A 15,427-nucleotide genomic window follows, 5' to 3' on the forward strand; every position below is an offset into this window, starting at 1 on the left:
GAGGAAAAACATCAGCAATGATCTTAGAGAAGCAATTGTTGCTGCAATCAATCTGGGAATAGTTATAAAGCCATTTCTAAACAATCTGAAGACCATTACTCTACAGTGAGGAAGATTATTGTTATTATTAAGTGGAAAACATTGAAGACGGTTGCCAATCTTCCCAGGAGTGAACGTCCCAGCAAATTCACCCCAAGGTAAGACTGTGCAATGAGAAATCTCAAAAAACCCAAGAGCTACATCTCAGACTCTACAGGCTTCAGTTAACATGTTAAATGTTAAAGTTCATGACAGTAAAATTAGAAAAAGACTGAACAATTATGGCATGTTTGGAAGGGTTGTCAGTAGAAACTAAGCCTCTTCTCTCTAAAAAGAACATGGCAGCACGGCTTAGGTTTGCAAAGTTGCATCTGAACAAACCACAAGACTTCTGGAACAATGTCCTCTGGACAGACGAGACCAAAGTGGAGATGTTTGGGCATTTAATGCACAGCACTACGTTAGGTGAAAATTAAACACAGCATACCAGCACAGACACCTCACGCTAACTGTATATCGCGCTGGTGGAAGGGTGATGATTTGGGCTGGTTTTGCAGTCGCAGGACCTGCTGCGCATCTTACAGTCTTTGAGTAGACCATGAAATCCTCTGTATACCAAATTAGTTTACCAAATAAACAAGTTATACCAAATTAATAGTTTTTTTTTATTCAGAATCAATGAAATTACTGAATTTAATTAAAAAGTCTAATATGAATACAATTATACAAAAAACTAATTTAAAATAAGAAATTAATTAAAAAAAAAAAAAAAAAAAAGTCATTTGCGGTTTTGTTTTTGGGCCAAGTGCGTCCAGAATTTTTGGTTTCGTTTCTACACAGAATTTTCATTTCGGTGCATCCCTAATTGAAATGCTGTGGCGGGACCTTAAGAGAGCTGTGCATAATTAAATGCCCACAAATCTCAATGAACTGAAGCAACGTTGTAAAGAAGAGCGGGCCAAAATTCCTCAACAGCGATGTGAGTGACTAAAAAAGTCATATAGAAATCAATTACTTCAAGTTATTGCTGTTAAAGGTGATTCTACAAGCAATTGAATCACAAGGTGTACTTAGTTTGCTTTTTTTGGCTTTATTTGTGTTAAATAAATAATGACAAAATGTAATATGTCATGTGTTATTGTTCATCTGAAGTTGTATTTATGTAATTTTCAGACCTGATAAAGACCAGATGTTTTTTTTTTATTATGTCCTGACACTTAAAACCATATAATTCAAAAGGGTGAGTTATATATATATATATATATATATATATATATATATATATATATATATATATATATTGGTATATATATATATATATATATATATATATACACACACATGTATATATATATATATACACACATAATTATATTATAATTATATACATATTATATATATATATATATATATATATATATATATATATATATAATAGCCTATTTTTATAGTTGTTTCAGACTTAAAGGAAGGTAGGTGATTTGCTCCGGAATTTTTTTTTGTTATGCTGGTTGAAAGTCTCTTCACATCCTGATAGCAATCAATAAGTTAAGTGGTCTAAATGTGTGTGTATATATATACATATATATAGTCAGTGGAAAGTGTAGGGCCATACATACAACATATGTATTTTCATACTTATGCAGAGTTAAACAGACGTCAGTCACCGAGCACCGCAACCGAAACAGCTCCAACGTTTTACAGTTCCAGCTCATTTCAACTCATTTTTGCAATGTTTTGTGGTGTGTGTTAAACGCTGAGGTACCATCGTAGTAGTTTTGTGCTTGTGTGAATGTCATGGCAACGTACAACATAAACCTCACGCAGGAAACACTTAACGCAACACATAAATACGCGTAACTAAAGTAAATCAAGAAAGCTAGTATGCATAGGCTACGAAGTGTTGGCGAAACACATTAGCGAACCGGAGGGAATAATATGGAATTTTTTCAGAAAACTTCTTGCACAAAATAAATTCAAGCATATCAAGGACCTGTATCTATGCATGTTTATTTTCAAAAACTTTCCAGGGTCTTGAATTTTTCTTGACCCGTGGGAACCTTGTATATATATATATATATATATATATATATATATATATATATATATATATATATAAAAAAAATTGCGAAATTTATTTAAAAATAAAGTTTTCAGTCTGAAACAACTGAGAATGATTTTTGTTCCTATTTTCTATTGCGAACTGCAAGTTTTTTTGTTCCCTTCCTTCCCTTTTCATAATGTTATACAGTTATTATATTTAAAAAAATCATGTAAAATCACTTAAAAATATGTACATTTGTAATTTGATTCAATTAAATTCAAGTACTTTTTAAGACTACTTCAATCTTACGTTTTGATGCACATTATACTGTACATTGCACCCTGCCTACAATGAATGAGAATTACAAAGCCACAGACACTGAATTTATCTCTTATATTATTATTCTATGACAGCATGTGGAAAGAGAAAAAAAGAGTGGGCTGGAAAGAAGCAAGAAAAAGATGAGTGCTGTAGTCGTTTTTTGAGAGGTTATGGTCTATGGGGTCAAAGTGGTTCATGCACTGCGCACAGCAACACACACACACACACACACACACACACACACACACACACACACACACACACACACACACACACACACACACACACACACACAGCCCTTTAACCCTGACCAGCAAAAAGACAGAATGCAGTTATCTGCCTAAAGAGAGAACAGTGTGTGAGAGAGAAATTATGAGGTTAGTCTGAAAAACCACTCATCATCATTTTCAGCTCTAAAACCCTATTAAACACCATTTCTAATCTTGATATGAGGGATCCATTGAATAATTTAGATCAAATACAGTTGCTTTATCTGACATCAAAATCTTGGGACAGACCAATTATTAAAGCTGACATTCACAATTGTCCATAACAGTCAAAAACATGGCGATGTTTGTCGTTTATCTTCCAAAGAGGAATTACCAAGGCAGAAAAGGTTTGAAAATGAGGTGAAAGGTGAAAATTAGGGCACAGACACAATTAGTTTGTGTTGTAAACCTCTTATAACTGCATTCATAATGTAGATGTCTGTATAGGCTTTATGCAGTGCCTAAAGACATTTCATATTGTTTTAGGTTATGTAATCAGAATTTAAGCAATGTCCCTGTAACCACATCCACGTCAAGACTCGGGCTCAAATCTTCAGCTTTCTTTTCTGAACTGCATCCTGGATATGCAATTCACTGTGCTAAGAACACAGATTTAAATGATTCTCAACAGTAACACGTCCACTGTGACTAAATCAATCACCAACAAACAGTGTTATTAGCATCATTAACGTAAACTTAAAATACATCCAAACATTTTTATTAACTTATTCTGAACCCAGTAAACTAGAAACTAGTTTCCCAAACTAGAAAAACAAACATTTTTCATATAATACAATTTAAAGAAATATTAAAAATTGGCCACAAATTGATTTTAGTTTTAGTTTTTGATGCAGAATAGTCAATATAAATATAATATAGTGTAATATTTAAAACTATTTTATAACATATGACTTCTATAGTCAGCCCTGAATTGTAATGACATCATTTAGTACTCTTTGGCATTACAAAAATACATAAAACACAACCAGAAGTGGTTACACTTTATTTAGATTTGTGTGTCCACTTCAGACATTCTACTAACTGCAAGTTACTTTGCAACCACATGCCAACTAACTCTCAGAGTATTAGTAGACTGTAAGGTTGGCATGTACTTGCAAAGTAATTTATAGTCAGCAAAATGTCTAAAGTGGAGTGGACTATCGAAATAAAGTGTTACCCTAAAACTAAATTTAAAGCTTACTAAACTTAAACTAGGCCTATAAAAAGAACCTAAAAGGCCTATTAAAAAAGCTAAAACTAAAAGTTAGAGTGAAAACTGATGATAAAAAAATCTAAATTAAAAGGACAAACTGAAAATAAAATAGAAAAGCATTAAATTCAAAACTATAATTTCGCTGTTAAACAATATTTTTCGAAATTAGAAAGACTATAAATTTACAGTCAGGCCCGATGATTCTGATGCATCAAAGGTCAAATTGTCCTTATTTCTAAGGTTGTAATAATGTGTTTTAATGGGGGAAGCATGTCGACTCAGTCAAGGGTGATCAGATAAGCCAGATACGAGTGCAATAGGGCATTCGAGTTGACAGGAAGTGCAGACACACACAGGAAGTGAAAGGGAGAAGACAGTGAAAGTAGGGCAGAGGAATACTCTAAAAGAGCAGATTCACATTCGCAGATTTGCTGGTGGCTTTTCCTTCCCCTTGGGGTCCATATTTAGATCCAGACAGTTATTGGGTGAGAGCTGTAAAGATCCCCTTAAGTTGCCATCTGCTGTCATTGCTGTTTATTTCTATTTTGGAAAGACCATTTCTATCCAAACAACTTGCTATATTATCTCTGCCGAGTATGTGGTTTGCTTCATATAATCAAAAGGATTTGGAAAGCAAATGGCTTTGATGAGTATAGCAGGCGTCTGACCTTTTACTAACAGATATAATGGGAAACATGGCATGTATTTAAATGCACTGCTTATCACCTGCTCACTGACTCAACTGAGTATGTGTGTGTGTGTGTGTGTGTAACCTACCCAATGAAGAGCATGGCTAGTCATGCACTCATTACGAGCAAGAGCGCACAAAGATTTTTCTAGTCGACTTGTAGTCGTTCATTTAAGCCATTAATCGACTGTTTGCTTGTTTATGATACTAATTAATTACTTAACCCTTAAAAACCGAGACAGCCCGTGGCTAAAAATAACTATTGTTCTTAAATGTTGAATAACTTTTCAACTGCTAATCCAATCTGTATGCTTTAAAAAGTCTTGTAAAGAGGAGATTCCCTGCTTTTCTGTGGTATCGCGTTTGTCTCAGTCGGACAGATTCTTAGTCCCACCCCCATCCCCAGATTGGTTGAAACTACTCAACCAATAAACAAAGGTTTTGGTATTTTGCACCAATTAGCATCTTCCTTTGCAAATTTGAACTGACGCAAACTGAAAGTAGTTGCGTGAGTGAGTGTGTGCATGCATATTTGCGTGCATGAAAACAAACACAAATGAACAGATTTGCATGAGAATACTCTCTGACAAAGCGTAATATAAATCAAAAACAAGAATAAATCTACACAATGTCCAATGGAATTGTGTCCGACGGAGATCACTGACACAGACAAGAGTTCCATTTTGTATATGTTAATACCATAGACTGTAAAAAAAGATGGACGACGCGCGTTCGCTCTCTTCCATTGGCGAGAAGTGAAGCCGCAATTGTCCCGATATAGCGGTGACATCTTGGGACTTGAGTCTGCGCACTTGCGATTTCGGGACCAGACATGCGCAGGAAGTAAAGCCGTGAAATCAACGTCCCGCTCTGGTCCCGCCCTCACTCTCGCTGAATCAATATAAGCACGCGCCTCTGCTGCAGAACAACCCAGTATGTTGGTGTGAAATAATTCATTCTAGAAATTTAGATATTAAATTTAAAGCTCCAATCTCCTCAGTCCTCCAAAGATCCCGAAAAAAAGTCCGTTGTTGCTTCAGTGACTACTTTGCTCAGAGAACCTGTCAATCACAGCTGTCAATCATGACACCACAGCGCCGTTTTTATTGCATCAAATAACTAACTAAAAACAAAGTTATTTTAAAAACAAACACTTGAAATTAAATCAGCGTGATGAAAACTACAGTAAATGACAGAAACTGTCTTTGGAAAAAAGATATGTGAATTGTAATTTAATTGTTTAGATGGTCTCACGTCCCATTGAATAACCTGGGGAGGCGGGGTTTATGAGCCATACTAGGACCGGTCACCGGGGGGCGATCGAGACGCTTTAGCTTCACTTTTCAGGGCTTGTGCGGCACGCTTGGTTAATAATTATATAGCTTGTGAAAATCATTTGCACTGTTTGTATTTTTTGTTGCACAAGACATTTTTTCACAATTGTTTACACTACTTGCTGCACTATCTGTTTGTTGTTCATTTTCAGATTTTATATATATATATATGTAACTTTGCTCCAGTGTTCTATGTTGTAATAAATGGCTAGAACTTGCTTAGGGTTCAAGTTCAGACTTCAGGAGGTTCTGTTTGAGTGGAGTAAAAAAACAAAAAAATTTGCTGTCGGTAAATTCTGGTAAATTCATCCATTCCCAGACAAAAAAAAATGTAAAATTGGGAATATAAATGAGCTAGATTGAAACTTCAAGTTCTCCTGTTTAAAATGATATATGGCACTTGATGCTGACTGCTATAATGGGTTAGAAAACAAACAAAAGTACAGGCAAGTCAGGTGCCCCAAAAATGTTCTAGGTCTTTAAGGGTTAATTATATTTATTAATAAACTTATAAGTGTTTATAAGGGTTAAGTTATACACTCAATACACATTGAGTTAAATATGTCATGCTGCAAGAGCTGTACTAATGTAGCTTCCACTCTCCGCACAAACACTTATTATGCACACATTATTCTAGGTTAACATTAATGTTAGAGCGAGCGCCCATGTAGAGTGGCTAACGTGAGACGAGTAGAATCCTGGGATAGATTTACCATGACTGTTTTCAAACAGGTTTCCCAAACCTACTTTTTTTCTGATTAATTGTATGCATTGTATTAAAAATAAAATGTATGAAAACTCAAATTAAATAAATAATAAATTAAAAAATAGATAAGATAGTTAAGGAAATTGCTTCTTAGACTGTGGTTTCTATGGCATTATTGTTGGTGGTTGAACAGTGTTGATGGTCCAGTCAGTGTGCCAAGCGAGATGCTGATATCAGCAGACACTGGGTTCAAATTAGATCACAGATGCTGGAAGATACTATGGGACCAGTATGAAGCATTACATAAACTTACTAAATGGAAGTACCACCTCATTTTAACTCTCTGTTTCTGCTTTTCTGGTTTTCATTTCTTTTAAAGATGATTCTAAGAAGAGATATTAAGCAAGCATTTGGTGGTTCCACTTTTCGACGCGGCTTCTTAAAGAGCCACTCACACAACCAATATTTAATACAAAACAAACATAAATTGACAGCATTTTTTTATCCAAATTCAAAGAGTAAACTAAAATACTACACTATCATATTTCCTACTGTAAATTAAAATCATAAGAAATAGACACATATGCAAAATACATATGCGAAATTAGATCTCTGATTAGCCTGACCAGATCTCTGGAGACAACATGACATGGTTAAAGAGTATTTACATATATGAAAGAATGAAATTTAAGACCTTTAAATAAATATTCAAAATACAAACTCATATTCAGATTCAGATGAAGGGCTAGAGCAAGGGAATGGTTCATGCTCTATAGCTTAGCTTCAAGCATCACATCAGTCCAATCATTTGGATTATATAACTAGTGATTCTCCACTAGATATTCTCAGAAGTTTGTCTAATGTTTCATAAAGGAGTAGAGCCAGAGATCGGAGGATGGCAGACGAATGCAACTGTTGGTTTCTCATGTACATGATTAGTTGGAAACTTGGAAACAAAATGGGACAGATTCCATAATAGGTTTTGTAAATGCACTGGTTAAAAAAAAGAATAAAATAATAATAATAATAATAATAAATAAATAAATAAACATAATAAAAAAAATCTATTTTATTTTCTTAAAAACGTTGTACAAGTATGGAAACAAAGCTTTATTTATTTTTTATGCTATATTCCAGTTATTCGCATAAATTAAATCTGGAAACATAGCTAGTAAGAAATTAATCGCACCCTACAATGAAAAAATCTTTCAGCGCTGTACAACCAGGGCTTGCCCGGACATGAACTTTTTTGCTCACCAGCCACTGCCTAGTGGTTTTCTAAAGTTACTAGCCACTCAGAATTTTCACTGTTCAATTCACAAACATTCACTATTTTGACATCGATAGATACCATGGGGTATCCGGAGCAAATGAAACGAGTGAGTAAAGGGACGCGGGTTTGTGTGCCACTCGCTGTCGGAGAGATTAGAGAGCGAGAACATGCAACTGGAATTGTTTTGTGTATCCTGCGGAATAGTTTCAGATATTTCAGTATCAATATGTATGGAAAAAATCTATATTTTTAACAACACTAGATTGCACTTAGTATATTATTTTAGATGCCTTATTAATAGACTACAATTGAAAATGTATATTATATAAAATTCAACCTGCTAAAGTGGCTAATAGAAGTGACTGCATTAAACATCACTGCTGAAATCCATCCGCATTTGGTGGGTTGCTGGTTGTTAAAAGAACACGCCGACTTTTTGGGACTTTAGCTTATTCACCGTATCCCCCAGAGTAGATAAGTCCATACATACACTTTTCATCTCCGTGCGTGCTGTAACTGTCTGATGCACCCACCGCTAGCCTAGCTTAGCTGGAGCCATTTACTTCCAATCTTTGTGCTATCATACTGCTCCCAATAAGTGACAAAATAATGGCAACATTTTCCTATTTATATGTTGTGATTTGTTTAGTCACAGTGTGTACAAATAACAAGGTCATATGAGTCACAGCCATCTTTTAACCGTATAAATACTAGGAACTGTATTCTCAGAAGGCGAAGCACTGCTACTTGGGCGGAGTAGCAGTCAATCCCTGTGTACAACTTTTATAGGAGTACATCAGAATAACCCATAATAGTCAATTCAAAAGTGTTTATAATATTCTAGAAGGCTGATAAATGAATTACTTTAAATATTCAGATCTTTTAGAAACGTTCAGAAACACTTAACGACTAGCTGAAACATTCTAACACTGAACTGAACACACAACAGACTGTTTGCAACGACTGCAGCAGGTTTTAAACACCGACTGTGAACACCGACTGAACGCAACTCTCTGACTCGGCACGTTTTGGGCATGATCAGTCCAGTCGTATGTATCAAATTACATTTATAATTGGTCTTACAGGCGTTTAAGTGTGTCCCCGGCTTATGTGTCTAAAAGAGTTGCATTTTTTAAACTGTGCATCCTGTGTGAGGCAAGTTTGTTAAAGTCTCAGTTATGTGTGAACAAGACGCTTAACATGACGGTCTCAAACTCACCACCGACATAGAATGGCGCGACTCAAATTTCTCACCTGGCTAAACTTGACAACTACTAAAAAAACTTGTCAGTACACCAGAACCATTGGCTGCGTATGTGCACTGATACAAAAATGGCTTCAAAATGAAAAAATTCCCAAATAACATCAGCAGACAAGAATTCCAAATGTCAAAAATTCTACTTGCACAACATCTTAGCAATGCCCAACTTAGCTATGAGATGTAAGATGAGTAATTACATATAATTTGCCCGTTCTTCTATTAGACTTGGTGAAGGAGAACAAGCATAAAAGGAAAAGAGTGAGAGATTTGAGTTATTCAACCTGAGTTACTTTTAAAGTTTTGACCTCAAAAAAAGCTTGTTCAAACATACACTGGGATCTATGTGTGGGTGAAACCTCTAGGTACTTGTTTTGCTCATCATTAAGCATTCAAATTAAACTATCTTTTAATTTTAACGGACTTAAATCAAATCATACATCTCCAGCCAACACAAGATGGAAACCTTTTTGACAAAATCGAGTGCGTAGGCACCATCAGAATAGCGATGACCCGACAGTTAAGCAGAATTTGTAGTTTTGAGATGAATGGGCTCTGTGAAACCACAGCACAAAGGAAGTGAGTTCGACTCTATCTTATGTTTAGCAAACCAAATCAGCATCTTAGCAGATAGCTAGTCTCTCTCATCCTGTCTAAGTTTAACCACAAGGTAACTACAATTTACCCAGATTCATTTAAGGATGAAAACCGTGTACAAGGTGTGATGAAACTTGTGCAAAAGGAGGAGAACATTTGAGATGTACTACAGAAAGATCAACGAACAGAAGTGCAAAATAACAACAGATTTTTTTTACTAGTACTACTAGGAAAGTGTGAGTGGTTCTTACGTGGCATGATCCCCTGGCAAACCAGTTCTTCTCGAGTACGTCTCTGCTGAAGTTTGAGTTGGAGCACTAGAAGAAAAAATTAAGTAAAAGATGAAGACATATAGTCAATTATCAAAGGATCAAAACGACTCTGATTCAACTCTGAAATAAACAACAGGTTAACAAAGAGGGTTAAAAATACACATTTAACTCATTTCATCAATTATTGCGATATAACTGTTACACAGTGAAAAGACTGATAAACTGTACATTTAGATTCAGATAAGCAGCATCAACTGCACATCAAAAGTGCACAGATACAAAACTATACTTATATACATAAAAAATTAAGCATTTCATAGACTGTAAACCCAGTAAAAAACACAAAAGAGTGCTAAAAAGGTGCTAACAAGCAGGTTTTGTGCAATAAACACATTTGAATCTCTCAAAACAGAAACACATCTGAACTGAAACAAAGTTTACAAACTCTTCACAAAATGATTCGACGCCTCAATATTTGCATGTTCAGGAGACAGCAGGCTATAAACGTAAGGAAACGCATCATGACAGAAGACACACAAGTTGATCAAATACCCGGCGAGCAGCTCGATCTGTCTCCTTCATCCTCCCCTCGAACAAGCTCTTCCTGACAGCCGACAGAGAGCTTATCAGTCATAGAGGAGAGAGAACAGACTACAACATACTTCCTCTTCCTGTTTCTACATTCAATTAAAAACAGAAGCAAGTGTGCGAGATGTTTCCACGGCTTACCACAGGAAGAAAGACTGTCAATTCCATGAAACTGCCTTGAAGAGTGTTTGAATCTATATTGCGATTAGACCTACTTGTATTAAAATGATCCTGGCACTTCTACCATGAATAATACAATATAGATGCTAGAGTTAGGGATATTTACACTTCAAGCAAACATTTTCTCAGGTTATTTGGGGTTGGACGGAAACCTCAAAGATACAGTAACAACATACATTTGGTTAATCAAGTGATTTAGCATTAAAGCCACAATACATGAGGTAAAACAAGGAGACAGCACAAGGTTGTTGCTCATTGGCTCATATTTGGATTCACCAAAGTTCGTCAACAGCATTAAAGTATCATCATTATCCGAACTACAAATGTCGTGCAAAAGTCAATCATCAATCTCCTTCATTAGAAGAAACACCAACAGAATTGCAATGACAAAAATATTTGCCATGTGTCAGCGGTTTTATCGGAAACATAAAGCATCAGAATCATATTTTAGCATTATAACCCTGCAGGTTTCAAACATACAGTATATGAGAACGCATATCCAAGTCGTTCATGTAACAAATCTGCAACTAAACACCATGTGGTGGGAATAGGCCTCTCTGCGTTAGATTAATAACATGATACGAGGCTAAATCAAGCCATCTCTAGCTGTGGTATTTGTTCTCGCATCTGACATTTTGTCACATTTGCTTCCTGGTGTCGTCATTAACCATGTGGTGGTGTAAAGTGAACATGAATCTAGATGTTAGTGGAACTACAGTAAGAACTGCTAATACATGTAGAAAAGAAAAACATCCAGTCTGCAATATTAACAATATATGATAGATACAACATTTTTATTAAATATTCTTTATTAATATCCATTAAAGGGTTAGTTCACCCAAAAATTGTCATCAATTACTCACCTTCGTGTTGTTACAAACACTTCCGTTCATTTCGAAACACAAATGAAGATATTTCTAATGTAATCTGTCACTCCAATGAAAGTCTATTCACCCAAAACTCTAACGCTTTAAAATGTTCATGAAGAGATCATAAAATTAATCTATATGAATCAAGCGGTTTAGTCTTCTGAAGAGAGACGAATAGATTTAATTTAGGCTTTCATTACACTTCCACAACAACTAATGAAGTTGATTCTCAAGCGTCAAGCAAGTACAGTTGACTTTGTTTACTACATTTGAGTGCTCTATGTGTGTATGATCAGTGTTTATATGCAAATAAAAGCCTAAATCAAATGTGTTCATCATGTAAAGTGATCGTGTCTCTTCAGAAGACTTGAATTAAACCGCTCAATTCATAAAGATTAGTTTTATGATCTCTTTATGAATGTTTTGAGGCATCAAGAGTTTAGGACTTTCAATGGAGTGACCAAAATCTCTCAGATTTCTTTAAAAAATATCTTAATATGCGTTTCAAAGATGAACAAAAGTAATTAATGACAGAATTTACATTTTAGGGTGAACTAAACCTTTAAATAAATTGTATATAAAACACAGTACATACACACACAGAGTTAGGTACCATAGTTTGTACAACAAAATCATTTTAACATTCATTCGACAAGCATAAAAGCCTGAAGACGTGTTTTTTTTTTTAACATGGCTACTGTTGTTGAGGTCATAACCTGTCAGTACGGTTAGATTTATCAACCAAGCACCAATAGCACCTGTTTGTGTAGTGGAATAGAGCCAGTGTCGCACCTGTTGCGCAGCTAAATTGTGATCTGGCGTCTGATCAACACAACAGCTGATGGGGTTCTGAATTTTGATCTGGGCATGAGGTCACTAAAGACGCTCGGGAGGTGAAATCGAGATGGCTTTACAGGAGGCGTGTGCAAACGTTTCAGGGAGACAACGGTGCTAACAGACATTAAACCTCAACACTGCGAGTTAATGATCGTCAAACCCATCGTAAGCAAAAGAATTAAGGCCTATGACTCATAATCACAGTATTAAGGATCTAAAGTTAGTCTGGCAAGATTGTGTGTGTATGATGTGACGTGTGTGTGAATTCCTAGTTGTTTCAGCACAAATTGCAGCAAAAAAAAAAAAACTTTATCCGTATAGAGAGTACTTCTTTCTTGCGAAATCATAAAATATAATTTATTTGTAAATATTATTTATATATAAATGTGACACAGGTAATATGTAAATAGTAATATAGATGAAAAGCAAAAATATAAAAAATATTTTACTATAGCCTATATGCAATTATACTATAATACATTTGCCACACAGTTAAATGGTGAAGCTTACCATTTAAGTTATATGAATATATTAAACGAAAATATTTAAATATATATATATATTATATGTAATGAAGCCGCATATTTTTCTTGAACCGATTATTGCTAAAACAAACAACTAGATTGTGAATCAGACACTTGTGTCCTCCACACAATGTCTCCCCAAAAGAAAATATATTTTATTTGATATACCTGAAACTACTTCATAGCCATGTAGTTAAAGAGAATGAATCAATACCCTGCAACATCTGTCAAACAATCAGATTCAAGGTTTCACCAAAGGCAGAATATAAACTGATCTAACCCCTCTAAATGAGTTGCTTTACTTATGGTTTCTATGTTCTTATCACAAATATCACAGTTAAGCTCACAATGCAAGAGTGTATGGTAGCTGTTTGGAATCTCTCCATTTTTCTTGATACCTTGTACTCCATATGTTTCTATTTGAGTCCTGACAGCTATTCTGTACCTGACACTCAATCTGTGTGGCAGGCTGCTGAGCTGCCGCTGAGTTATAGGAGATATCATTGTAATTTACGCCTCACGTCTCAAATTGCAACCTACAGGACACCTAAATGTGCTGTTAAAATATATATATGTGTGTGTATGTGCATGCATGAGCTGATGCTTTTTCATCCTGGATCGAGGGAAATGTCATCACTCTGGTTCCCTTATCACCCATGGCATGTCAAGCACAGCACGCACGATCACACAAACACGTGCAAACAGCTCAGTGGATCAAGCCTGTGTTTACATATCTCACTGATCAAATATTCAATAAAACAACATCACAGCTCACATTTGATCTAATTAGATCTGATTGCTAATCCACAGCCAATTTATAAGCTAGTTATATACCCAATTATGTGTTTGTTTTTAGACTTTAAAAAAAGCATTAATGAATGTAAAACAGACGTAGAAGAAAGATACTAAGTTTTGGTAGATTTTCTATAACTGCACAGTTTCACGTTTATAGACTGTATTAGACTAGAAACATTCTCTATGCAAGTACATGAGCTCTTGGCCAAAATATGACCCGGCTGAACATACTTAAAATATGCTCATGTATTAGTCTTAAAGTAACAAAACCGTACACCAGAGGGCAATAGTTACTTTCAAACTTCTGTGCCACTAAATAAAGGTGTGCTATTCATTCTATATAGATATACTAACTCTCTTAGCAATATTCTGTTTAAACTGTTGCTATTATGATGGATGGTATTTGACCTAAAAGAGAAAACTGACCATAAAAAAAACAACATTTATCCTATTTTTAACTGGTGGCATACGTACATAGTTTTACAACATGCTTTAGGCATGACTTATATATACATTTATCAATATTTGAGACATTTGCTTAAAACCATAATGGCACCCCACAGTTCATTTATGTAGTATAAGGTTGATCGATGTGGTAAAGTTGAATAGAGTTAGGGCCTTGTTCAGACACTTGCTAAAGGCTTTAAGTGTGTTTGTCGGTCTGAATGCATACATGCAACACGACTCCACACCTTCTCTCAGACTCAGGCAAGCACGCCGCTCACGGTCCAATCGGACAGCTCTTTTCCTCATAACACGGCTGACTGGAGCAGATCCAAAAGAGGCGGGGCCAGCGTGGAGCCAAGAGCTGGTGTCCAGCATGGTGGTCATGTTTTCAAAAGGTAAATGAATCTTTCTGCGGCAAAAAGAAGTGATTCACTGCTTTTCCTTCAAAGAGACGTTCAAGTTGACTCAAACTTCATTCAGCCTTTGTGTCTTTCATTTTTCATCTGTTTCAGTCATTCACGTAGAACACCCGAGCTGCTGATCTGCTCACAGGAATCCGGGAGAGGAAAAAAGAGAGTAGAAGATGATGGAAAAGAAAGAAATAAAAAAATAAAAAGAAGAGATTTCTGATGAGAAGAAACAGCCACATCAATGATCCAGAGCTCCTGCTGTTGCAGTAGCAGCATTGAGACTGAAGTTACCGCAGGGAAAGGTGTGTGTGTGTGTGTGTGTGTGTCTGTGTGTGTGACAGCACTACCGCAGCTGTTCCTCAAGTCATTCGTTCCACACACACACACATTTGTGCTGAGTACTGTGTGTTTTTTGTAAGGCAACCCACTTTGCACTCAATGACTTATCTCTGCCGACAGAATGACACACAGATATGTACTTCATTTCTTACTATGAATACATGGCTGAAATGAAAATCGTAGAAATATGACTTCCAAAAAATGTGCAGACTTTCTGGCAGCTGTTGAGAGAACATAATTGTCTGGTGCAGCTATTTAAGACTGCAGAATTTTTGCAAATGCATTTTAAGTCTGTCTGACAGCCAACCCTCACTGTTAAGGTGTAAAACCGCTCTGTTTGGCAGGTGTTTTAGGAGCCATTTTTAGCAAACGTGGCCCAGACTCTTTCCTGAACCGCATGTGATTTTACACACTGAAGTGTGAG

At 35.8% G+C, this 15,427-nt stretch overlaps 1 protein-coding gene and 1 long non-coding RNA gene across 8 annotated transcripts in view; one reads left to right on the top strand and one right to left on the bottom strand.

The window, feature by feature from the left end:
- The window catches only part of LOC143721541 (uncharacterized), a 323,157-nt gene that overhangs the window by 127,813 nt on the left and 179,917 nt on the right, over nt 1–15,427 (top strand). The gene's annotated exons all lie outside the window — the stretch shown is intronic.
- Nucleotides 1–15,427, bottom strand: part of mrtfaa (myocardin related transcription factor Aa) — a 49,449-nt gene that overhangs the window by 14,991 nt on the left and 19,031 nt on the right. For 4 of the 7 annotated variants that reach the window (XM_077211977.1, XM_077211979.1, XM_077211975.1 and 1 more), the window contains exon 3: nt 9,994–10,059. In XM_077211977.1, coding sequence (XP_077068092.1) covers nt 9,994–10,059 — 66 coding nt within the window. Of the gene's footprint in view, nt 1–9,993; nt 10,060–10,566; nt 10,672–14,499; nt 14,799–15,427 lie in introns of those variants that run through there. The other 3 variants (XM_077211980.1, XM_077211978.1, XM_077211976.1) reach the window with 2 other exon arrangements.

The sequence above is a fragment of the Siphateles boraxobius genome, unplaced genomic scaffold (genome assembly GCF_051911475.1).
Source record: "Siphateles boraxobius isolate OS27281-9 unplaced genomic scaffold, OSU_SipBor_1 66, whole genome shotgun sequence".
In the NCBI taxonomy this organism is placed as follows: domain Eukaryota; kingdom Metazoa; phylum Chordata; class Actinopteri; order Cypriniformes; family Leuciscidae; genus Siphateles; species Siphateles boraxobius.